Raw genomic sequence first — 26,747 nt, forward strand, 5'->3', positions numbered from 1 at the left:
CAAAAATTGGCCTGGTGGTACGTGCCTGTAAAAACCTACTTGGGAGGCAGAAGCACAAGAATTGCTTGAACCTGAGAGGCAGAGGTTTCAATGAGATGAGATCAAGTCATTGCACTGCAGCCTAGGGGATAGAATGAGAGTTTGAAAAAAAAAAAAAAAGCCAGATGCAGTGGCTCATGCCTGTAATCCTAGCACTCTGGGAGGCTGAGGCAGGTGGATCACAAGATCAGGAGTTTGAGACCAGCCTGGCTAAGACAGTGAAACCCTGTCTCTATTAAAAATGCAAAAACTAGCCAGGTATGGTGGCACGTGCCTGTAGTCCCAGCTACTCAAGAGGCTGAGGCAGCAGACTCGCTTAAACCCAGGAGGCAGAAGTTGCAGTGAGCCGAGTCTATGCCATTGCACCCTAGCCTGGGTGACAGGGTAAGATTCTGTCTCAAAAAAAAAAAAAAAAAAAAAAATTGAATCCAAGATAATGCATGAATTAAAATGTCAAAATCCAGGCCTGAAAGCATTAGAAATTTTTGTTATATATCGTCAGGGGGGCAACTTAGGACTGTGTATTCAAAAGCCTCAAAATATCCTCAGAAAATAATTTAAGATATGCAAACAAAGCATTAATTGTAATACTGTTTATTGTAGGGATGTTCATGGTAGTTGATATGTATCTTTTCATATCTGCAGAATATTGGATGATATAGGACAGTCTGAATTAAAAACCAAGGAGGTGGAGTGCTGGGTTTGTGAAACTAGCAAGAGGCTAAATGCCCACACACTTTAAAAAGACTGGAAAAAACCAGGTGTGGTGGCTCATACCTTTAATCCCAGCACTTTGGGAGGCCGAGGCAGGTGGATCACCTGAGGTCAGGAGTTCAAGACCAGCCTGACCAACGTGGAGAAACCCTGTCTCTACTAAAAATACAAAATTAGCCAGGCGTAGTGGTGCACGCCTGTAATCCCAGCTACTTGGGAGGCTGAGGCAGAAAAATTGCTTGAACCCGGGAGGCAGAGGTTGTGGTGAGCCGAGATCGTGCCATTGCACTCCAGTCTAGGCAACAAGAGTGAAGCTCCATCTCAAAAAAAGAAAAAAAAAAAAGACTGGAAAGATAATATAATACTCCAAAATGTTAACAAGAGTTATCTCTGAATATTGGAATTACAGGCAATTTAAAAATTTGCCCTTTTCTAAAATTTTCGATCTCCTAAAGCTAATTTTTTATAACATATTTAAGATGGGGGGGTGACTTTATTTTTTCTACATTGAGCATATAGTACTTTTATAATGTAAAGATACAAGGCTATCTTCGAAATAGATTTAAAAACAAGGGGAAGATGGAAACATAACCAGAAATTTTCCTTTGTTAGGTATTAATAGATAATTCAACCTTGGATCTAAGTTTTGTAACTCCAGATTTATGCAAAAATATTTTTTTTTTTTTGAGACTGAGTCTCACTCTGTCGCCAGGCTGGAGTACAGTGGCACAATCTTGGCTCACTGCAACCTCCCCCTCCCAGGTTCAAGCGATCCTCCTGCCTCAGCCTCCCGAGTAGCTGGGACTACAGGCACAGGCCCCCATGCCAAGCTAATCTTTGCATTTTTAGTAGAGACGGGGTTTCACCATGCTGGCCAGGATGGTCTCGATCTCTTGACCTTGTGATCCGCCCGCTTCAGCCTCCCAAAGTGCTGGGATTACAGGCGTGAGACACTGCGCCTGGCCGCAAAAATATTCTTAATGTACACAGAATAATGATATTTTAAGAATCAAATTATGTTTATGAGGGTACTTCTGATATGACTGGATAATATAATAATTTCTCTTTTGTGTGTAATTTAATATGGCTACGAAAATCTCCTTTTCTTTACCTGAATGTCAATGTAAGGTCCTCAGCCGGAACCTCGTTTTGTGGTTCTGGTTGTCCATTTTCGGCTTGTTTACTTGTATTCAGTTTGCTTTTCATGTCCAGAGAACACTGGTTTTCCTTTGAAAGAGGAAATAAAATCAGTTATCGTCTATTTAATGGTGTTAATGGGAGAGACCAAATTATAGATAATACAAAGTGATGATCCAGAAATCATATTTAATTTTGTAAAATAACCAAAGAAACTGGCAGACTAAAAGAGTGACATACATAAAAACATAACAGAATACAACCCACTTGCTCACTAACCAAGCTGGACAAAAAGAGAGACAATGCCTCAAGCTAATGTGAAAAAAAAATTCACAGAAAAAAACGATAACCTAGAAAGGCGGCCAGGCATGGTGGCTCATCCCTGTAATACCAGCAGTTTGGAGGCTGAGGCAGGTGGACTGCCTGAGGTCAGTTCGAGACCAGACTGGCCAACATGGCAAAACCCCATCTCTACTAAAAATACAAAAATCAGCCAGGTGTGGTGGTGCACGCCTGTAATCCCAGCTACTCAGAAGCTTGAGGCAGGAGAATCACTTGAACCCAGAAGACGGAGGTTGTAGTGAGCTGAGATTGTACCACTGCACTCCCCCACTGGGTGACAGAGTGAGACTCCCTCCAAAAAAGAAAAAAAAAAAGGCTGGGTGTGGTGGCTCACACCAGTAATCTCAACACTTTGGGAGGCTGAGGTGGGTGTATCACCTGAGGTCAGGAGTTCGAGATCAGCCTGGCCAACATGGCAAAACCCCATCTCTACTAAAAATATTAAGAAATTAGTTGGGCGTGGTGGTGGGCACCTATAATCCTAGCTACTTGGGAGGCTGAGGCAGAAGAATCACTTGAACCCAGGAGGCTGAGGTTGCAGTGAGCTGAGATTGTGCCACTGCACACCAGCCTGGGCAACAGTGCGAGACTCCATCTCAAAAAAAACAACTAAAAAAAACCCCAAAAAACCAAAAACTACACTGGTGTGGTGGCAGGCACCTGTAATCCCAGCTACTCGGAAGACTGAGGCAGGTGAATCACTGGAACATGGGAGGCGGAGGTTGCAGTGAGCTGAGATTGCGTCACTGCCCTCCAGCCTGGGTGACAGAGACTCAGTCTCAAAAAAACAAAAAAAGCAAACCAAAGTACAATAAATATCTTTAACATACTTACTGAAAGCAAAAAAACCTGCACACTCAATTTATTTGCTTAGAAAGATTATGAAAACTATGCAACAAAAAAATCATATCATGCAACCTGAGGAACCCCCTAAGATTCAAAATTTACTAAAATGAATGTCTGTGCACTATGAAGCAAATCCTAAGCATATTAATGGATATAGTTCCAAGGAAAGAATGTGCAGACTGTGTATCACTCATAGCAAAAAAGAGGTCATTGTTATAAAGGCTACGAAGCTGGAATATTATTTGGTGAATACATCTTTATATAACACGTTGTCATTGCAAAATAGTAAACACCATCCTATTTGCTTCCCTAATCGGTATGCTAAACAGAGATTTAAGAACTTCCATTAAGTTCTTAAATTAAAGAAGCATTAAAACCTTGTTTTCCCTAAAAGTTAATGAAGAATTCTAAGACAAAAAACACACTCAAACCAAAAGAGAGGAAGGGAATGATAAAATAGTAAGGTAGTCCACCCGCATGATAATTATTTTAAATATTAACCACTCATCAGAGTGCCTTGAAGTGATGATTCTGTAGCTCTAGATAATTCTAGAGCCACATGAAAGATTTCATTTCACCTTCCCCCTCTCTTCCCACCATAACACTCACCATACTCAGTTCCCGTGTTCTCTTCCCGATTTCCCTTTCCACCTGGTGCAGTTCCAAGCTCAACTGCTCACTTGAGATCATTCCAGGCCATTTTGGAGGTGGCGGTGGTGGGGGCTGTGACTGGCCTGCCAGGGTGTTTGCCTCCCTCTGCAACACCAGTCTGTTACTAACAGCCTAGTGCATAAAGCCAAGCACAGAGAAAACTCAACACACTTCACACCATGCACAGAATAACCAGGCTCAATTCCACACCACAGCCTTAAGTAGCTTATCACCCAGCTATTTGCAACAAAAATAATGCAACTGTAAGGCACTGTTCTCTTTGAGTACCATTTGAACAATAAAAGAACAAAACAGGGACATTTAAATTTAGTAAACAGTAATTTCATCTTAAGTATACATTGCTCTTTGTATTTTCTGATTTGAAAGAGAAGTTGGCTGTGCATGGTGGCTCATGCCTTTAATTCTAGCACTTTGGGAGGCTGAGGTGGGAGGATCACTTGAGGCCAGGAATTTGAGACCCACCTGGGCAATACATCAAGACCTTGCCTCTACAAAAAAAAAAAAAAAAAAATTAGCCTAGGATGGTGGTGTGGGCCTGTAGTCCTAGCTACTAGGGAGGATCACTTGAGCCCAGGAGTTTAAGATTACAGTGAGCTATGATCATGCCACTGCACTCCATGCACTCCAGCCTGGGCAACAGAGTGAGACCTTGTCTCTCAGAAAAAAAAAAAAAAAAGGAAATGGAAGAAAAACAAGTCAACTACAGATGTGCATCTTTCCCCCTCTGTTTTTAATGGTAATTTTCTCTGAAGTAAATCCTATAACTTATTTCATTGAAACCTCAGTAATGGCAAGGACTTTTAACTGTACTGAGTTAAATATGTGGCAAGTTTCTAAATAATACTGATAGTCTTTTTGGACAGAAAATGTGCCTGGAAACTTTAAAACAAAAAACCATGCATTTGAGGATATGCAGTGATGCCTTATTGGGTGGAAGGTCTGAATCTTTAAAAAGTTAATGAACGAAAGATTGCCATAAGCAAACATAGCATTCTGTTTCTGTGACAGGAATCAGCAAGACGTTTTGAATCAATGTAAATAAGCAATGGCAAAAGCAGACAAAATCTAAATATTACATAGATTTTTTAAAATTCCTAAATCTAATTGTGTACATAGGGGCACAAGTCAGCTAAATGTTTCGAAAACAATCTCCTACTGGTATTCCTAAAAAGAAAGTCTACTAAGAAAAAGTCTTATAACTTTTTTTCCCTCCAAAGTGATGGCTTACTTATTATTAAAGATTATGGTAGAAAGACAGACTAATGTTCTCACAGTACCATTTTTTCCTCCAGAAAGGACAATGTATTTATCATTAGAATGTCTTCAGTTTTCCATATTCAAAGAATATGTTCCAATGTAAAGGATGATATATAAACAAAACCTAGTCTTCCTTATGTGACACTTGAAAGATTTTTTAAATTCTTGTTTTTTTTTTGAGACAGGGTCTCACTCTGTCGCTCAGGCTGGAGTGCAGTAGCACCATCCAGGATCACTGCAGCCTTGACCACCCTGGGCTCAGGTGATCCTTCTGCCTTCAGCATCCTGAGTAGCTGAGACTACAGGCATGCACTACCATGCCTGGTGAATTTTTGCACTTTTTGTAGTGAAGGGATTTTGCCATGTTGCCCGGGCTGGTCTCAAACTCCTGAGCTCAAGCAATCCGTCTGCCTTGGCCTCCCAAAGTGCTGGGATTACAAGCACGAACCACCACATCCAGCCAGATTTTAAAAATTCTTTAGTTTTTGTTTTTCTAAGTGTCAGGCAGCATGATGGAAAGAACACTGAATCTGAAATATGAAGACTTGAGTTCATGTTTCAATTTTTGAGAAACTCATATACTTCAATCAAAAAAGGAAGACAATACCACCTGTCTAACCTACCTATTAGCGATATTGTAAGGGTCAAATAAGATACATGGTAGTGATTTTTAAATGGTACAGAACTACATAAATGAAAAGTGTTATTATTCTTATTACACTGGAACTATGTTTTATTTTTTAAGTCAAAGTTCTTTTTTTTTTTGAGACTGAGTCTCACACTGTAGCCTGGGCTGGAGTGCAATGGCGCGATCTCGGCTCACTGCAACCTCTGCCTCCCTGGGTTCACACGACTCTCCTGCCTCAGCCTCCTGAGTAGCTAGGATTACAGGCGCACACCAGCATGCCCAGCTAATTTTTTGTATTTTTAGTAGACATGGGGTTTCACTATGTTGGCCAGACTAGTCTTAACTCCTGACCTCATGATCTGCTTGCCTCGGCCTCCCAAAGTGCTGGGATTACAGGGGTGAAATCCCGTCTCTAATAAAAATACAAAAATTAGCTGAGTATGGTGGTGTACATCTATAATTCCAAGTACTCAGTAGGCTGAGGCAGGAGAATCACATGAACCCAGGAGGTGGAGGTTGCAGTGAGTTGAGATCACGCCCCCTCACTCCAGCCTGGGCAACAGAGCAATACTCTGTCTCAAAAAACAAAAAACAAAAAACAAAAACAAACAAACAAACAAACAAAACTTAAATGTGCCATCAGGGAATACAAGCTCCTGTTGGGAAATTTTAGGTAATCTGTTTTCTATTCTTAGGTAGTAGAAATTTTACGTTTTCTATTGTCCCAGAGCTAAACCCAGTATTGAATTCTTTGAAGAATGGAAACCTACACTAACTCCTAAGAAATAGACCTTAAAGTTTTTTGTTCATAGTGCCTCAAAAGTTCCTGTTTAAAATCTCTGAGAACCCTTCAAAAATTGGAACAAAAATGGCTCTCTAGGCTGGTACCTCTAGTCCACGTAGCTGGGTCTGCTGGCTAATCTGATGGTTCAATTGTTGCAATTCTAGTCGTAGCTGTTCTCTCTCAGCAGATGGAAGGGGTTTTCCATGACTGGCCACTTCTGACATAGATATTCTCTCCCTTTGGTTAGAAAGAAAGTGTGAAGTAAATTTTAACATTTCATTTTTTTAAGATATTACTGACCAGAAAAACAAAAAGAAGTTGCATAATTTTAAAGGTTTCTACATGTCTATTCAAGTAAAAAGAATGACTCATACCTCTCACTGAAGTGTCCCTGAGAAGGTATGTTTTGATGAGGTGAATATGGAGAACCTCCCCAGCCACCGTGGGTTCCATATGGACTATAATCTGTAAGAGAATGATTTATTATGGTATGAGATAATTCACAGATTTGATTCTTCTTTTAAGGTACTCATAATCTAAAAGACATCAGGGTATTGCATACACAGATATCTGGTATCTATCTTAAATGGCCAGATTTTTAAAATTCTTTAACTTTGTTTTTCTAAATGTCAGGCAGCATGATGCTGGGTGCTGATACATGTTTGTTTCTTCCCCAATGAACTTTCAGTCTTTGTAGTTTTTCTTCCAAATTACTGTATAATGAGAATGTTATTCCCCCATATAGCAATGAAGCTATTTGAGGTGGGGGTGGGATGGGGAAGAAACATTAGGAAAGCTTCACATATAGACATTTAATTTCAGTTTATATACCTAAAATTCACTGGGTTATATTACCTTTCTTACAGGGATGATTCCCTGGAAAGTTTGAAAATTACTGCCTTGCAAGATTACTAAAAACACTGATAGTAAATGGGGAGCAGGGGTAATGCTGAAAGTCAAGATTATGAACCCTTTAGGTCAGCTTACCTTTGAGATTCTTACCTGAAATGTTAATAGATTTTGTAGGAGCTCCCTGAGGTGCCATAGCCTGCATTGGACCAGCACCCTGATATATAGTTTTGGAAGTTCGCGAGATGGCACCAAACCGAGACACTGTTGGTCGGTCTCCAAATGGGATGAGGTCATCATCACTGGTTTCTGCTGCTCTTCTCTGAAGATCTAATCGCTGGTCCCTCATTCCTTTACTCTCCACATTCTGATAAAAAAGCAAAATGAGAAATCTACCCCACACTCAGATCGCTCTGTAACCTAATTTTTTCTAGATCTGTAATAAGGTCAAAGATGAGTACAACACTCTTACTGGTAAGACTAAAATCATTAGTTACCTTTGGTTGTTTTTATGTAACACTGGTTTCTAAACCTCTGAGGTGAGGGGCGACAGGGTCCCACTCTGTTGCCCAGGCTGGAATGTAGGGGCACTATCATGGCTCACTGCATCCTCAACCTCCTGGGCTCCAGTGATCCTCACACCTCAGCCTCCCAAGTAGCTGGGACTATAGGCATGTACCACCATATTCAGCTAATTTTTTTTTTTTTATTATTTATAGAGACGAGGTCTCCCTATGTTGACCAGGCTGGTCTCAAACTCCTGGGCTCAAGCAATCCTCCTGCCTCAAGTTCAACCTCCCAAAGTGCTGGGATTACAGGTATGAGCTACTGCACCTGACCTAAGAAATACATTTTTAAAATTTATGGGAGGCCATTGTTTTGGACTAAGCTCCTGCACTAAGCCCCAAGACACCAGATCAAAGCAGAATGTAATCACTTGTGCTAGATGCCACAAAATCAAACTGAACTTGAAAATGCGTCAGTTTTCCAAAAAACAGGAGATTCACAGCAATCAATCATAAGAGGATCACTCAATTAGAACTGGTAAGTCCCTTCTGCTTTAGTCCTATAAGAAAAATAACTTTGAAACAGCTAATCTGAGTTTCGTTCCTTTTCTCTGTTTAGCTCATTAGAGCATATTTCTATTTCATAGATGAAATGCTTCCTGATTAATCAATCACTAATAAAAGCCAATTCAATCTTTAAGAAATACATATATATAATGATCTAGTGTGTGTATATATATATATGCATACAAATATACATTTATCCCTATATATTGTTACACACATATATAGACACACAAATATATAATTTGTATGCACATTAACATTTGAGAAATACTAGATTAGACTTCTTTCACCTATTCGGGAGATTTTCAATTTCCTCCCAAATTTCAAGTCCTCTAGATTGGACTGCAACTTTTTGTTTGTTTTTGAGATAGGATTTTGCTCTGTCACCAGGTTGGAGTGCAGTGGTGTGTGAGCCTCAACCTCCTGGGCTCAAGCAATCCTCCTGCCTCAGCTTCTCAAGTAGCTGGGACCACGGACGTGCACCACCACACCTGGCTAATTAAAAACATTTTTGAGGAGATGGGGTCTTGCTATGTTGCCCAGGCTGGTCTTGAACTCCTGGATTCAAACAATCCTCCCACCTTGGCCTCCCAAAGTGCTGGCATTACAGGTGTGAGTCACCATGCCTGGCCCAAACTTTTTAATTCTTTACTGATTTAAGAAAGTGAGTTTTGTTTTGCTAATACTCATGTTACTTTAATATAATAACCCTTTTTGAAAGCCAAGTACAAGGCAAACATTCCTGCCTAATTTCCCCTCATTTCTTTCCAATAAGAGCCTTATTACAGCCCAAAAACAATGCTTCTGTAATCCTACTGCAAAAAAAAAAAAAAAAAAAAAAAAAGGATTTATTTTGCTTTTTCTCCCTCTAAAACTCTATGTTCTTTGGGGGGGGGGGCGGGGCTGGCATATAATCATATTTATGCTATTAGATATCACTTCACTCATTTACAGTGGTTATCAGCATCCAAATCTTTTTCTTATGGCAAATATTGGTCTTTTCTTAACCACCTGGAAAAGTATTTATCCATGAAAATCTATATAACCTAGGAAAAACCTATACAATATCTTACTAACTCTGTTAAGAGTAATAAGGACAAATGGGTTAAGAATAGTCAAGGTATACCATACCGGTAATTCAGCAATACCATTCCTTTTTTTTTTTTTTTTTTGAGATGGAGTCTCACTCTGTCATCTAGGCTGGAGTACAGTGGCACAATCTCAGCTCACTGCAACCTCTGCCTCCCGGGTTCATGCCATTCTCCTGTCTCAATCTCCCAAGTACCTGGGATTACAGGCTCCTGCTACCATGCCCAGCTAATTTTTGTGTATTTAGTAGAGATGAGGTTTTGCCATGTTGGCCAGGCTGGTCTCAAACTTCTGACCTCAAGTGATCCACCTGCCTTGGCCTCCGAAACTGCTGGGATTACAGGCATGAGCCACAGTGCCCAGCCAGCAAGACCATTTCTAAGTGTAACTTTCATGCATGTGAAGACATATATACATAAGAATGTTTGTTGGAGTACCATACATAATAGTGAAAGATCAAAAATAGCCTAAATGTCCACTAATACAAAAACAAATCATTGTATGGTATCATTTATACAGAATATCTCGCAAAAGTAGCTAAAATCAATAATCCTGAGCTACAGATATAAATATGGGCTGGGCATTGTGGCTCACACCTGTAATCCCAGCATTTTGGGAGGCCGAGGAGGGCAGATCACCTGAAGTCAGGAGTTTGAGACGAGCCTGACCAACATGGCAAAACTGTGTCTCTACTAAAAATACAAAAAAATTAGCCAGGCATGGTGGTATGTGCCTGTAGTCCCAGCTCCTCGGGAGGCTGAGGCAGGAGAATCGCTTGAACTCAGGAGGCGGAGGTTGTAGTGAGCTGAGATCATGCCACTGCACTCCAGCCTGGGTGACAGAGTGGAACTCTGTCTCAAAAAAAAAAAAAAAAAAAAAAGACACAATTTAAAAGCAATGCTGAGTGAAAACATGAAAATACAAGCTGAAGTGTATAATTTATATAAGGTCTATAAACATATAAAACAACATTGTTTAGGAATAGTATAAAATTATCCATGGCCAGGCGCACTGGCACACACCTGTAACTACAGCACTTTCAGAAGCAGGAGAATCCCTTGAGCCCAGGAGCTCAGGAGCTCAGGACCAGCCTGTTCTGCCTAGGCGACATAGCAAGACCTCATCTCTACCAAAAAAAAAAAAAAAAAATTAGCTGAGCATAGTATCACACATCTGTGTCCCAGCTACTTGGGAGGGTGAGGTGGGAGGATCACTTGAGTCCAGGAGCGTGAGGCTGCAGTGAGCTGTGATTGTGACACTGCACTCCAGCATGAGGAAGATCCTGTCTTAAGGGGAAATAAAATTATCCATGAAAATGATAAATACTAAACTCAGGATAGAGATTACTGACAGGGAATGAAAGAGGGAGAAAAACGAGACTTGGGAAATATATACAGGGGGATATACTTCTTGAAAATTGTATTTCTTTAAAAAATAAAAAGGCAATGAAGATACTATCCAAGTAGGGTAGCTCATGCCTGTAATCCCAGCACTTTGGGAGGCAGAGGCGGTAGGATCACTTGAGGCCAGGAGTTTAAGATCAGTCTGGGAAACATAGCAAGACCCCATCTCTACAAAATTTTTTAAATTAGCTGGGTGTGGTGGCATGCACCTGTAGTCCTAGCTACTCAGGAGGATCACCTGAGTTCAGGAGTTTGAAGTAACAGTGAGCCATAATCATGTCACTACACTCCACCCTGCGCGATGAAGATCGATCCTATTGCTATAAAGTGATAAGCTGAAGCTGGGCATGGTGGCTCACGCCTGTAATCCCAGCACTTTGGGAGGCCGAGACAGGTGGATCACTTGAGGTCGGGAGTTCAAGACCAGCCTGACCAACATGGAGAAACCCCGTCTTTACTAAAAAATATAGCTGGGTGTGGTGGCATGCACCTGTAGTCCTAGGTACTCAGGAGGATCTCCTGAGTTCAGGAGTTTGAGGTTACAGTGAGCCATAATCACGTCACCGCATTCCACCCTGGGTGACAAAGATCGATCCTATCTCTATAAAAAGAGGTAAGAGGAAGCTGGGCACAGTGGCTCACGCCTATAATCCCAGCACTTTGGGAAGCCGAGGCGGGTGGATCACTTGAGGTCGGGAGTTCGAGACCAGTCTGACCAACATGGAGAAACTCCGTCTCTACTAAAAAATACAAAATTAGCCAGGTGTGGTGGTGCATGCCTGTAATCCCAGCTACTCCGGAGGCTGAGGCAGGAGTATCACTTGAACCTGGGAGGTGGAGGTTGCGGTGAGCTGAGATTGCGCCATGGCACCCCAGTCTGGGCAACAAGAGTAAAAGTCTGTCTCAAAAAAAAAAAAAAAAAAAAGATAAGATTTTGATAATATTTTAACTTGGTTATTAGAAACACTGGTGTTACATGATTTTTCACTAAAGAATAAAATAACCCAAGTATTAAATTTCAGCATCTTAGAGTTCACTTGAAGCTGAGCAGCTGTAATTCTGACTCAAATACTACTCTCGTTCACTAGATTCAACTTTGTTATTTAAACTTCAGAGTTGTGAAAAATAATTTTTTTTTTGAGAATTTTTTTTTGAGATGGAGTGCCACTTTGTCGCCCAGGCTGGAGTGCAGTGGCACAATCTTGGCTCACTGCATGTGCTGCCTCCCGGGTTCACACCATTCTCCGTGAAAAAGAATTTTAACTTATTTGGTGAAGGGGTCCAAGATCCTAATTAATTATGTAAAATAATTTAATCTGGGTACTAAACAATTGTTGAGAAATTGCTATTTGCACAGAAATATAATAAATGCTCTGTCTCAGTAAGTATTAAAAGATTTTTATTTACATCTAAATGAATCAAAAACCTGTACTGCTTAAAGATAACTCAATTGCAGAGTATAGAATATGGTCTGAAACTCTTAAGCAAAGCTGAATTATTTATGCCTAAATGGTAATGGGTGAAAATTTATTTGGTTTATCTTGATTTGTATTAATTATTGCTTAGCTGTTACACATACCATCATTTCCACACTCCCTGCTGCCACAACATCTTTGGGTTTTGCATCTTTGGTTCCAATGTAGGAGCCGATGGTGTCACATGACCAGGGAGAGTATTGGCTATAATCATTTCCTTTGTATTTCCCAGCTACCTTCAAGTCTTCATCCAAAAACTACAGATGGAGAAAGAAAAAATAAAAGAAAAACAAAAAGAAACAGGAAATGGGTCTATGAATAACAAGATAGAGAAAGCAGGGAATTTCTTAGAACATTGTGCTGAAGCAACATAATGATGATTATTCGATTTTTAAGTGCCACAATAGAAGATTTTTGTAAACTATGAAAAATATAAAATAAGTGAAGAGTGATTTTTAGCTTTCAGTTTTTGTTTTGTTTTTTTTTTTACCTTAGCAGAAGGTTAAAAAAAAAAAAAGAAAAAAGAAAAAAGATAATTCAATATCCTTCCAGGAATCAGGCTAGGATTTTATGGGTTTGCTCATCCTTTTCTTCATTAGATCAGTAAACATTTAAGCATATATGTACCAAGCCATAGTTTTGCTAGACCCTCCTCAATGTTTCTTTCAATAAAATCAAGGTAAACAAGAACATTAAAAATTTTGAGTTTTATAGTACATGATGATGTAGTAACTTTTTACTGAAATCTCTTTAATAGCAATAATTCATATCTTGAATAAATTCTGCTTCTTAGGTTGATTCAATGAGATGAAAAGGATGTCTAATTTTTATCTTTTCAAGATAAGTTCTCCAGTCTAAAAACAGAATAGCTATTCTAAGGCTAATATATTTTCACTAAAATTGCAACATTCACATTTATAAAATGTTTTACATTTTCAAAATGTTTTCACGTATACTACCTAATAAGCTCCTAAATCCATAATAGACAACACAGGTGATATGACCAAGGCTATACCAGTATAGGGCAGTGCTAGGACTATAACTTTAATGTTTCTTTCATTTTATTACAAGACATATATACACTGATATCTAGGGGTATCAGTGATCATACTAAAAACACCTCTTTGCTGAGTTATCATTGTTGGCCTTCTGCACTGACATAGTAGTATCACTCACTGTCAACCACTCTTCATTGGTATTGGTTCATTTAAGTGGATCTATGCCTCCCACTATACTAAAAACATCTCTTTTCTGAGTCATCATTATTGGCCTTCTGCACTGACACAGGGTCTGCTGATCACTAGTATCACTCATTGCCAACCACTCTTCTGCTTCTATTATTCATAACCTTTTCCCTTTTCTTTGTCCTACTATTATTTAAAAAAAAAATTTTACGCTTTTTTATTTTTCTTCTACTTATTAAACTTTAGATAGAACAGCTAACTTTTAAAACACATGACCTACCAATTACAGTGCTCCTTTTTTTTGAGACGGTGTATCGCTCTGTCACCCAGGATGAAGTGCAGTGACATGATCTCCGCTCTCTGCAACCTCTGCCTCCCAGGTTCAAGCCATTCTCCTGACTCAGCCTCCCAAGTAGCTGGGATTACAGGTGCGTACCTCTACACCTGGCTAATTTTTGCATTTTTAGTAGAGACAGGGTTTCACCATGTTGGCCAGGTTCGTCTGGAACACCTGACCTCAGGTGATCCACCTACCTCAGCCTCCCAAGGTGCCGGGATTACGGGTGTGAGCTACCACGCCTAGCCAAGAGTGCTCCTTTTTTAAATCTCTGACTGTAGTGTATTATATGCAGCTATTTAAATGAATGAGATAAATTTATATACTGACATACAAAGACAGCCAGGAAAATGGATTAGGTAAAAACAAAGGCAAAACAGACATAAAACCAAGATGTATTTACTAAATGATCCTATTAAAAAATAATAATGAGGCTGGGCAAGGTGGTTGACATCTGTAATCCCAGCACTTTGGGAGGTCGAGGCAGGCAGATCACCTAAGGTCGGGAGTTCAAGACCAGCCTGGCCAAGGTGGTAAAACCCTGTCTCTACTAAAAATACAAAAATTAGTTGGGTGTGGTGGTGTATGCCTGTAGTTCCAGCTACTCAAAAGGTTGAGGCAGGAAAATTGCTTGAACCTGGGAGGCAGAGTTGCAGGGAGCCAAGTTTGCACCACTGCACTCCAGCCTGGTCAACAGAGTGAGATTCCGTCTCAAAAAGAAAAAAAAAAAAAGTAATAACAATAATAATAAAGAGATCCAACAATCCCACTACTGGGCATTCATCCAAAGGAAAATAAATCAGTATATGAAGGGATATTTACACCCTCATGTTTTATTCCCAATAGCCAAGATACAGAATCAACCGAAGTGTACAGCAACAGATGAATTGATAAAGAAAATGTGGTATATATACAATGAAATATTATTCAGACATAAAAGAGAATAAATCCTGTCATTTGCAGCAACCTAGATGAGCCTGGAGGACAACACATTAAGTGAAATTGGTTAGGCACAGAAAGATAAATATTTCATGTTCTCACTCATATGTGGGAGCTAAAAAGTTGAGTCACAGAAGTAGAGAGTGGAACTGTGGTTATGAGAGACCAGAAAGGGAATGGAGTGAGGCAAGGGGAGACAGAGCTTGGTTAATAGATACAAAATTATAGCTACATAGGAGGAATTACTTCTAGCATTCTATAGCCCTGCAGGGTGAATACAGTTAATAATTTACTATATATTTTCTAAAAGCCAGAAGAGAGGATTGTTTTTCCTGATTTGAAAAAATTATGTTTTTTTTTTTGAAGAAAACTTTTAACATCATAAACTGATCTTTATATACAATTTTATTCATTATTTCTATAGACCAATTCAATTCAGGTTTATTTACTTATTTACAAATGACATAAAAAATGTGGGCTGGGCATGGTGGGTGGATTGCTTGAGCCCATGAGTGTGAGATCAACAGCCTGGGCAACACAGCAAGACCCTGTCTCTTTTTTAAGAAAATAGAAACATTTAAAAAAAAATTTTCCACTTAGGATCTTGGAAGTCAAAATAAAATGGAAAGTATCTAGGACAGATTGACAAAAGAAACAAATATCAACAAAATAATTTTCAATTTGATGAAGAAAGAAACCACAATCTTAGGCTGGGCATGGTGGCTCGCACCTATAATCCAGCACTTTGGGAGGCCAAAGCGGGCGGATCATGAGGTCAGGAGTTCAAGACCAGCCTGGCCAACATAGTGAAACCCCGTTCCTACTAAAAATACAAAAAATTAGCCAGCATGGTGGCGGGCGCCTGTAATCCCAGCTACTTAGGGGGCTGAGGCGGGAGAATCGCTTGAATGTGGGAGGCGGAGGTTGCAGTGAGCCAAGATCACGCCATTGCACTCCAGCCCAGGTGACAGTGTGACATTCCATCTCAAAAAAAAAAAAAGAAAGAAAGAAACCACAATCTTCATACAACAACAACAACAACAACAACAACAACAACATCAGGTTTGCAGTAAGAGATGTGGCTTTTTTTTTTTTCTACAGGCGTGAGCCACTGTGCTGGGCCGATTTATAAAGGAAGCTTGAGATAAACATTGTCAACAATGTTGTAGATATGAAAAGCAAGGACAACAGCAGATCTGCCCAGCATTTTTCCTTGAAATAAAATCTGAAGATATTTATTTAGCCCACAAGAAGAATGTTATTTATACAATGTTATATAATGCAAAAATTGACAATTAAAATATAACACTGCTCTCTTCTTCAAAGAAAAGTTGGATGACTGGCCGGGCACAGTGGCTCATGCCTGTAATCACAGCACTTTGGGAGGCTGAGGTGGCTAGATCATCTGAAGTTAGGAGTTCGAGACCAGCCAACATGGTGAAACCCCAACATGGTGAAACCCCGCCTCTACTAAAAATACAAAAATCAGCCTGGCATGGTGGTGCATGCCTGTAATCCCAGTTACTCAGGAGGCTGAGGCAGGAGAATCGCTTGAACCAGGGAGGTGGAGGTTGCAGTGAGCCGAGATCGTGCCACTGCACTGTAGCCTGGGCAACAGAGCAAGAGTCTGTCTCAAAAAAAAAAAAAAAAAAAAAAAAAAGAAAAGAAAAGAAAAGTGGGATGACTGTTCTGAATGACTTAAAAGCTACCTGCCTACCAGTCAAAGGATGACTGAAACTCTCTGGAAGCATCCTGCATTTCTGTAGACTTGACCTTGCAGTGGCAAGTATCACATACACAATTGTCCAAGGAAGAGAGGATTTTGAATGTTCCCAATATAAATAAAAGGTAAATGTTTGAGATAATATGCTAATTAGCCTGCTTTGATCATTGCATATTGTATACGTGTATTGACGTATCACTTTGGGAGGCCAAGGCAGGTGGATCACCTGAGGTCAGGAGTTTGAGACCAGCCTGACCAACATAGAGAAACCCTGTCTCTACTAAAAATACAAAATTAGCTAGGCGTGGTGGCGCATGACTATAATCCCAGCTCCTCGGGTGGCTGAGGCAGAAGAATCACTTGAACCCGGGAGGCAGAGGTTGCGGTGAACCAAGATCGTGCCATTGCACTCTAGCCTGGGCAACAAGAGTGAAACTCCATCTCAAAAAATAAAAATAATAAAAAAAAAGAAATATCACCCTGTATCCCATAAACTTGTACAATTATAATGTGTCTACTAGAGAGATGTTAGTTCATGCACAGAAAGAAGGTGAAATATATATAAAAAGTTTAAATATATAATAAACAGTGGTTATAGAAAATGAGATTTTGGAGAAACTTCTCTTTCTATATCATGTATTTCCATAATGTATGAATTTAGTACAATTATACACAGGTTGTTTTATTTATTTATTTTTAAATTTTTGCTGAGAAGGAGTCTCGCTCTGTCGCCCAGGCTGGAGTGCAGTGGTGTGTGATCTCGGCTCACTGCAACCTCTGCCTCCTGGGTTCAAGCAATTCTCCTGCCTCAGTCTCCCAAGTAGCTGGGATTACAGGCGCCCACCATCATGCCTGGTTAATTTTTGTATTCAGGTTGTTTATAATCAGAACTGAGGTTTAAATATGTATCTTTGTATCTCAGTAACTAAAATAATACTAGATAATGTTCCTTAATAGCCAGGCATTATTATAATTTTTATTAGGAGTAAAAATAACAATAATAAATATGAATTGTTTACTGAATGCCTGCTACATACCAGATGCCTTATGTTTCATCTTCACCATACCACTATGAGGTAGGCTTTCCTATGTTTGATTTATAAATGAAGAAACTTGCACCTCAGGGTTCAGGGATGCTAAGTAATTTTAAAAAGATCACACAGTGAAGGACACAACTGAACCTCAAAGTTTCCTATGTTTGATACCAAAAACTGCTCACTTTTCACAATGTCATATTGTTTTCCACATTTCTTATAAAACAATATAGCATAACAAAGTTCCAGGGTGTACTCTAATAAAGAATTTTTGAAAAAATATCACACCTGTTTTTTTTTTTTTCCCCTCCAACTTTTTTGAGACAAGGTCTTTGTTACTCAGGCTGGAGTGCAGTAGCACAATCATAGCTCATTGCAGCATGGACCTCCCAGGTTCAAGCAATCCTCCCACCTCAGCCTCCCAAGAAGCTGGGACTGCAGGCGTATCCCACCACATCTGGCTAATTTTTATTTTTAAATTTGTAGGAATAGGGTCTATGTTGCTCAGACTGGTCTTGAACTCCTGGGCTCAAGTCATCTTCCCACCTCAGCCTCCCAAAGTATGGGATTACAGGTGTGAACTACTGCACACCTGGCTGTTTTTACTTTACAAATAAAACTACATTAATAGAAGACGTTGTGACTTTACTAATAACCTACGTTTTTGTGGAAAACTCATCCAAAGTGTTTAGATGGGAAAACTAGATATTGTGAACAACTTCTATTTAGTAGAACTTCCTTCATACTTCCTTCATTTCTTCCTTCAACTTCCTTCATACACCCAACAAGACACTATTTACTATGTGTGATGTACTTCTCCATTTTCATTTATTATTCATGATTTGTCAGTTAGTAACGGTTAGAATTGTAATTCTATACATAAAGGATGAAAGACAAGTTCCTTACATAGTATCAACTGTAATCCTGAGAAAACTTACTTGATTATTTAAAAAAAATATATAAACTATAAGCTAAAGCAGTATGTACAACCAACAAAACAAATACGATTACTTTAAAGTTGGATTTTTTGGGCTGGGTGCAGTAGCTCATGCCTGTAATCCCAGCACTTTAGGAGGCCAAGGCGGGTAGATCATTTGAGGTCAGTTCGAGACCAGCCTGGCCAACATGGTGAAACCCCATCTCTACTAAAAATACAAAAAAATTAGCTGCGTGTGGTGGCACATGCCTATAATCCCAGTTACTGGGGGAGGCTGAGGCAGGAGAATCGCTTGAACCCAGGAGGCAGAGGTTGCAGTGAACCAAGATCGCACCACTGCACTCCAGCCTGGGCAACAGGGCAAGACTCCGTCTCAAAAAAAAAAAAAAAAAAAAAAGTTGGCTTTTTGAAAAGACGAACAAAATTGATAAATCCTTAGCAGGACTGACAAAAAGAATTACCAATATAGAACTAGAAAAACGAACATCACTGTAGACCATATAGACATTAACATAATAAGACAACACTTATTCACCATAACTAGTAGCACTGTCGTACAGAAATACAAAGAAGCTGACTCCCCAAATTATGGTTATTGCCCTGTGATACATTAACCAGCTTTTTTAAAAGCAATCTTATTTGACTGTTGTTTTTCTCTGATTTTCACTATCTATATTTATGTGTCTTTCCTATTCATTAAACCAACTTTTCTGGCTGGTCTCCTCATTACTGAGTTAAATAAATCTTTGATATGTCTTACTTATTTAAAACAATTCTGAAACTAGGATTAAAGTTTCATAAATACGATAAAGATTTTCTGCCAAAAAGCCTACAACATAATGGTAAATTATTATTAAAAGCTCCATTTACTCAAAGATTAGAAAGGAGTCAAGAATATGTGTTACAATCACTTCTATTCAGCATTATGCTGGAGTCCAAAATAATAAGACAAAGACAAGACAAAAGGATTAAAAAGGGGAAAAAAGATTATTCAGAGGACATAATTGTGTGCATAGAAAATTCAAAAGAATCTAACAGTATCATAATTAATAAAGAAATTTAGCAAGCCTGCTGAATAGAAGGGTCAATACAAAAAATCTATTTCTCTATATTAATAATAGAAAATAAAAATTTCCAAACAATTCTATTTAAAATAGTTTCAAAAAACAATGATTATCTAGGAATAAACTCAATGTAAGATGTGCAAGACACTGAGTATGAAATATAAAGAAAATTCAAATAAATGAAGGGGTATATGATGTTCAAAGAGACTTGATATTAGAAAGATGTCACTTCTCAGCTGGGCACGGTGGCTTATGCTTGTAATCCCAGTACTTTGGGAGGCCGAGGCGGGCAGATCACCTGAGGTCAAGAGATCGAGACCATCTTGGCCAACAGGGTGAAACCCCAGTGCTACTAAAATACAAAAAACTAGCCGGGCATGGTGGCTCATGCCTGTAGTCCCAGCTACTTGGGAGGCTGAGGCAGAAGAATCACTTGAACCCAGGAGGCGGTGGCTGCAGTGAGCTGAGATGGCACCATTGCACTCCAGCCTGGCGAAAGAGCAAGACTCTGTCTCAAAAAAAAAAGAAAAATGTCACTTCTCATCATGTTGATCTAAGGCAACACTGTCTAGGCCTGGCGTGGTGTCTCACACCTTAATCCCAGCACCTTGGAAAGCTGAGGTGGGAGGATCACCTGAGGTTAGCAGTTCGAGACCAGTAAGGCCAACATGGTGAAGCCCTGTCTCCACTAAAAATACAAAAATTATAGTTGGGCGTGGTGGTGCACACCTGTAATCTCAGTTACTCAGGAGGCTGGGGCAGGAGAATCACTTGAACCCAGGAGGTGGAGGCTGCAATGAATTGAGATTGCACCACTGTACTCTGGCCTGGGTGACAGAGTGAGACCCCGACTCAAAAAAAAAAAAAAAGATACTAAAATTAACTAGGAGTGGTGGTGTGCACCTGCAGTCCCAGCTACTTGGGAGGCTGAGGCATGAGAATTGCTTGAACCTGAGAGGCAGCAGTGAATGAAAATTGCGCCACTGCACTCCAGCCTGGGTGACAGAGTGAGACTCTGTTTCAAAAAAATAAATAAATAAATATAAAGCAACACTAATAAAAATATAATGCGATCCACACATACAATTAAAACATTTTTGTGGCCACATTAAAAACATTTAGTGGCCATATTAAAAACAAAAACAGGTGAAATTAATTTTAACAATTTTATTTAATCCAATATATCAAAAATATTAATGAATTTTACATTTTTGGTATGAAATTCTTGAATTCAGTGTGTATTTTATCACTATAGTACATCTGAACTTAAACTAGCCACATATTACATGTTAAACAGCCACATGTGGCTAGTGGCTACCATATTGGACAGCACAGATTTAGAGATCTGATGTAATCCTAATCAAAACTGGAGCAGATGTTTTTGTGGAAATCAACATACTGATTCTTGAAAAATAACAATACTAGAAAGTATAACCACCACATATTGAGACTTCTTATAGAACTACACGAAGAGAATGTGGCATTGGTTCAAGGATAGAAATAGATTGATGGAAAAGAATAGGGTCAGGAAACATGTATGTGGTCACCTGATTATGATAAAGCAGGGCACCAGGGAAAGCATGCCGATTTCATTAAATTGTGTTGAGTCAATGCCTTACAGGAAAAAAAAAACAACAAAAAAAAACACGGATCTTGACTCCTAATATATTACATTACATACATACAAAAATCAGTTCTAGATGGATTGCAGAGCTAAATGATAATAAACCTTTTAGAAGAAAACAGCAAAAAAAAAATCTTCATACGCATTGGGGATAGGCAAAGATGACCTAAACTGGACACACACACAAAAACACTGATAAATGAGACTAAAAATGATTTGCTTACTTCTTCTGGATGAAAGGTAGGAGGCAAGGTTGGTGAAGGTGCAAAAGGAGGTGGAGAGATGACCTTTCTTTCCTCCAGCTGGGCCATTATTTCCTTTCGTCGGCGATGTAGTTCATCTAGACTAGGATGAGGCTGGGGAGGAGGAGGAAGCCGGCTATAAGGAGGTTCCTAAAAATAGAAAGATTAGTTAAAATTGAAAGAGAATTTCAGGACAGATTAATTCATTTAATATACTCAGCGTATATTTTAAGTTATGAAGCAGCCTGTATATCCTTCTTAACATTTGAAAACACCAACACTTAATAGAACAAAGTAAAACCCCCCAAACTCTCAAGATCTTCCAAATAGCTAAATTTAGGTTTTTTTTATTTGGTCATAATTTCCAAGTAGATCTAGAATTGTTAATTAAACCATCTAAAGTTCAGAAACTAAGACTGGTTAATTGGGGGGAGGAGGCAGAATTTTTTTCTCATTAATAGTTAAAAAAAAAAAAACCTACGCAAATTATGAAAAGATTAAAAAAAAAAGAAGCTCTCATAAAGAAGAAGTCATCAAAGGGTTATTATCATTGTATAAAAAGTAAGGAATCACTGCAAGCAATAGTCAAATTAAGTCTATGTAATAAAAAAAAATACAGCATACTCTGAGGTACGAAGGTCTGATCTGAGTTGGATGAGGAGCCACTGGATAGTAACTCTCGATCTGTTGGTATCTTTCTCTGGATTCTGGTACATACGATGGTACTGCTGCAGGTGGAATCTCAATGGGTATAGGGCTTTCTCGGAATATCTCTTCTCTTGTGTAAGACTGAGCAGGGTACACTCGACGGCTATCATAGTGAGATGGGTATATAGGTGGGTACTGCTGTGGCTGTGTGCCATACTGAGAGTTTACAACACGATCTTGGAGGTAGGGTGGATAATGATCCAAGTAGGGAGGAGCAGGTTCAGGAGCGGATGGTGGAGGTCGGACAAAGCGGGACACACATTGTGGTGGTGGAGTATAATACACACCTGTATAATACAAAAGAGGAACCAAAGGCAATAATGAGCCAATTTAGTTTTCTATATAAGATTTTACCTTTTAAAATACTGAAACACTAAAGTATTGATAATCTACTTATTTCTTTAGAAGTTTTCCATCTGCTTATATAATCAGGTTAGCTTTTTAAAAAATAACAAGCAAAAATTATCTGTAAAAGTCATTGAAAAAACTACCCTACTTATAACCTATAATACTAGATTGGCTCTCATTGTTTGACCCTCTTTCTTGGTGTGTCTTAATGAAATGAAGACATTGCAAAACAAAAAAAAAACTACATTTCCCAGATATCCTTGAAGTCAGGCTACACAAATTAATCACTTGTATGAGTTTTGAATTTGAAACTGAAATAACTGGGGGGAGACATGGAACACAAAAGGCCAGTTTTGCTGGTGCATATTAGTAGCTACTGCTTGGCTCTGCAGTTCTTGAGACACCAGTTGTGGCAATAGTTTCTCAATTTTCAGACTTTTGCCTCAAATGATGTGATCTTGGAATTAAGTAGGACAGAAGTTTTTACTTCTACTGCTTACTCATTGTAACAAGTTCTCTTGGCAGCTAGCTCTGGAGCATTGCTTGCTTCTTTAGTACCTCCACCAATATGGCAGGCACCTAACTCCTGCACTAAATCTCTTTCTGCTTAATATAGCTAAAATAATTTATCTAAAATTGAAACCAGGCTACAAAAATAGTTGCATTTTTCCTATAATGGATGGTCAAAAGGAACATACAAATCACATTTTATCATATTTTGCATGAATTAGTAATGCCGTATCAATTAAAAAACATTCTCATGAATGTAGAGAAGACAATATGATTCAAAATTAAATGACAGACTCGGAAAAAGAAGACAGCACTTTTAATCTACTCCCGTTTTAAAAATTGTAGTACTATACTGCTTCTGACAGAGATCCAACACTTAAAATCATTCAGTGTCTATTTTACATATAAATTGTATATGTAAAACATTAGTTTATTTTCTTTCCTTCATTCTCCATACCTGGTATTATCATTAAAGCTGGCTAATTTTCAAATTTGTCTATTTTTGAAATCCCTTCTCATTTCCCACCACACTAATTCCTCAATACTCACACCAAGATTAACAGCCTCCTAACTCAACTCTCATCTTTCCAATCCATTCATACTTTTTTTTTCCTATTCGAAATACCTCCATTTGGGGCATTTCTTCCATTAAGTCTTTTTGATTCCTCAAGTTCTCAATGATCTCCCTTGAGTCTTTCAGTCAATTTCTATCAAACTCATATTAACCACCACAGCAGATCACTTAATTTTTAACACATACATAAACACCACACACACGTATCTACTACTCATGCATATAAATAGTTTTCTATTCTTTATCATTATTTATTATATTCTGTAAACTCTCTAAAGGTATGTGTGCTGCATTTTTTCATATATATTACAGGCCCCAGAATAATAATAATTAAAAGGAAGAAAAATGTACTGTGGGTGTTTAATTTACACACACTATAATATTAATTCTTTTGTCATGCTTGAAGAAAATTTTGGTCAGAATATATACTGCCTTACTCAGCAAATTTCCAATGCCTACTTGTGTGACTTATTTCCATAAATATTATATATGAACACCTGTATTACACAACTGCTTTTAGTAGATAAGGCGGTTTGATTTTTATTACTTTGTTTCATTTATTTCATAGTATTTAGTTGATCATAAAATCCAATTTTTCCAAAGTATTAAAAAATGCATTTATATATTTACTATCTTAAAGAGGCTACTGTGTAAATGATCACTCTGACCTGAGCAGTTCTGGTAACTCCTAAGAAAAGTGAGCAATATAAATAAAAAATCGTTACCCTGCTGATAAGGTGCTGGTTCAAATGGTGGAGCCGCTCCTCGTGGATCCTGATAATAAACATCTGTCTGTTGTGCTGGATATAACTGAGAACCTCGAGGTACCATCTGAAGTGGTTTGGTGACAGGCATTGGAGGCAGATCTGTTGGCCCCCTTGGAGGTATAGGATGTGGATTCACAGGTAAGGCAGAAATACTCTTAGGAACAGATTCTAGCCTAAGGGAATAATATTATGGAATTTGTTTAAGATCTTTAAAATACTCATGTGTATAAATTGTTACAAGTAAAAAAGATTGCTACAATTTGGGAAACTCACTTATTCTAATAGTCATCCCTTCTACAAAAAGGTGCAATTTTTTATCTTATTTCCCCATGTTAATTGTTTCTTTTCTTTTCTTTTTTTTTGAGACAGAGTCTCGCTCTGTTGCCCAGGCTGTAGTGCAGTGGTATGATCTTGGCTCACTGCAACCTCCGCCTCCTGGGTTCAAGCGATTCTCATGGCTCAACCTCCCAAGTAGCTGGGTTACAGGCATGTGCCACCATGCCTGGCTAAGTTTTGTATTTTTAGCAGAAATGGGTTTCACCATGTTGGCCAGGCTGGTTTTGAACTCCTGGCCTCAAGTGATCTGTCCACCTCAGCCTCCCAAAGTGCTGGGATTATAGGCATGAGCCACCATGCCTGGCTATGCTAATAGTTTCTTAAAAAACACTAGCATGGGGAATAAAAAAACAACAAAATAAAGGCCAAAAAAAAATAAATAAATAAAAATCAGGGTTTTTTTTGTTTTTTTGTTTTTTTTTTTTTTAAATCCCAAACATTAATTGTTCTTTCTTCCTTCGACTTTATGAAGAAGAAATTTTGAAAAAGAATTAGGAAAAATGACGTACAGGTCAGGAGGGGATCCAGGAGCACTACTGCTCAGATGATCTATTTTTCCTGGTTTCAGACTAGAATCATAGCTGGGGTCTGTCCCTCGTGGAATAAGCTGTGTTACTGTATTCCCTGTTGATACAATTCCATTTGGCAGAGCAGGAGGTTTTCTGCTAGGGAGATCCACTGCACCTTCATCTGGAAGGATAGCTGCTGAAGGTAGGCCCACCTCATTAAGTTGACCCAAAGAGGCACTCAAGGGTCTTCTCGGAACCAGGCGCTTGTTCATTTTACGAAATCTATATAAAAAGCATAGGCACATATCAAAAAGCAAATATAAAAGCAAAACCAAGAACTAAAATGTACTTAACATTATTTTCTAGAAATATTCTCTCTTGAAAACATTAACTCTATCAGTGTGTATATTTTTCATAAAATCCCAAGCAGCAAAGACATATAGATTAAGTATAAAATTCCTCATAAAAATGTGTAACATAGGCCGGGTGCTGTGGCTCACGCCTGTAATCCCAGCACTTTGGGAGGCCGAGGTGGGTGGATCACGATGTCAAAAGATAGAGATCAGCCTGGCCAACATGGTGAAGCCCCGTCTCTATTAAAAATACAAAAATTAGCTAGGTGTGGTGGCACACGCCTGTAGTCCCAGCTACTCAGGAGGCTGAGGCAGGAGAATGGCATGAACCCGGGAGGCAGAGGTTGCAGTGAGCCAAGACTGCGCCACTGTACTCCAGCCTGGGTGAAATAGTGAGATTCCGTCTCAAAAAAAAAAAAAAAAAAGAGTTACATTTGTCATATTATAAAATACGCTATTAATATTTTTGCTATAATATATTTCTGTGGACATTTGTATTTCTAAAACTTATTGGAGAAGCTAGTAGAAAAATCTTTAGAAGATAGTTTCTGAAATATTTTACTTCAGCTGTCCCTCAAATGCCTTGGGATAAATGAGCCAATGTTAAAAACTAGGAACAAAGAAAAACAAAGCCAGTATGCACTGTGAAACATTTATCATTTACTCTGTTAAAAAATTTAAGCAGCCAGGCACTGTGGCTCACACCAGTAATCCCAGCACTCTGAGAGGCTGAAGCGGGCGAATCACTTGAGCTCAGGAGTTTGAGATCAGCCTGAGCAACATGGTGAAACCCTGTCTTTACCAAAAATATAAAAACTTAACCGGGTATGGTGGTGCATGCCTGTGGTCCCAGCTACTCAGGAGGCTGAGGCAGGAGGATCACTTGAGCCTATGAGGCGGAGGTTGCAGTGAGCCAAGATTGCACCACTGCACTCTAGTCTGGGCAACACAGTGAGATCCTGTTTCAAAAAAAAAATTTAAGCAATTAAGGATAGTGACTTTTATTAGAACTGCTGCAGAGATGCTGATGTTATGCCTGCCAATACAAAATTAAAGTTATTTTAAAAGTAGGTTAACGGAACCAAAACAGAATAATTGCCTAAGTTTAAACAGACGCTGTGGTACAACAAGCACATTGATTCTGAAATCTAACCAAAGGAAAAAATATAAGCCATCAGACTCCAGGATTCTTGTTCCTCAACAATGAAAGCAAGCCCATTTACAACCGCTAATGCATTTTCATTTTCAAA

The 26,747-nt window shown here is 38.9% G+C and overlaps 1 protein-coding gene across 4 annotated transcripts in view; it reads right to left on the bottom strand.

Moving 5' to 3' along the window:
- RC3H1 (ring finger and CCCH-type domains 1) overlaps positions 1-26,747 on the bottom strand; it is a 63,110-nt gene that overhangs the window by 9,100 nt on the left and 27,263 nt on the right. For 2 of the 4 annotated variants that reach the window (XM_011981415.1, XM_011981414.1), the window contains exons 9-18: positions 25,145-25,426; positions 24,258-24,472; positions 22,017-22,387; positions 21,375-21,542; positions 12,413-12,565; positions 7,422-7,635; positions 6,794-6,884; positions 6,524-6,656; positions 3,688-3,861; positions 1,865-1,980 (exon numbers count right to left, since the gene is read on the bottom strand). In XM_011981415.1, coding sequence (XP_011836805.1) covers positions 1,865-1,980; positions 3,688-3,861; positions 6,524-6,656; positions 6,794-6,884; positions 7,422-7,635; positions 12,413-12,565; positions 21,375-21,542; positions 22,017-22,387; positions 24,258-24,472; positions 25,145-25,426 — 1,917 coding nt within the window. The remainder of the gene's footprint in view (positions 1-1,864; positions 1,981-3,687; positions 3,862-6,523; positions 6,657-6,793; positions 6,885-7,421; positions 7,636-12,412; positions 12,566-21,374; positions 21,543-22,016; positions 22,388-24,257; positions 24,473-25,144; positions 25,427-26,747) is intronic. The other 2 variants (XM_011981417.1, XM_011981416.1) reach the window with 1 other exon arrangement.

The sequence above is a fragment of the Mandrillus leucophaeus genome, unplaced genomic scaffold, assembly GCF_000951045.1.
Source record: "Mandrillus leucophaeus isolate KB7577 unplaced genomic scaffold, Mleu.le_1.0 Scaffold226, whole genome shotgun sequence".
In the NCBI taxonomy this organism is placed as follows: Eukaryota; Metazoa; Chordata; class Mammalia; order Primates; family Cercopithecidae; genus Mandrillus; species Mandrillus leucophaeus.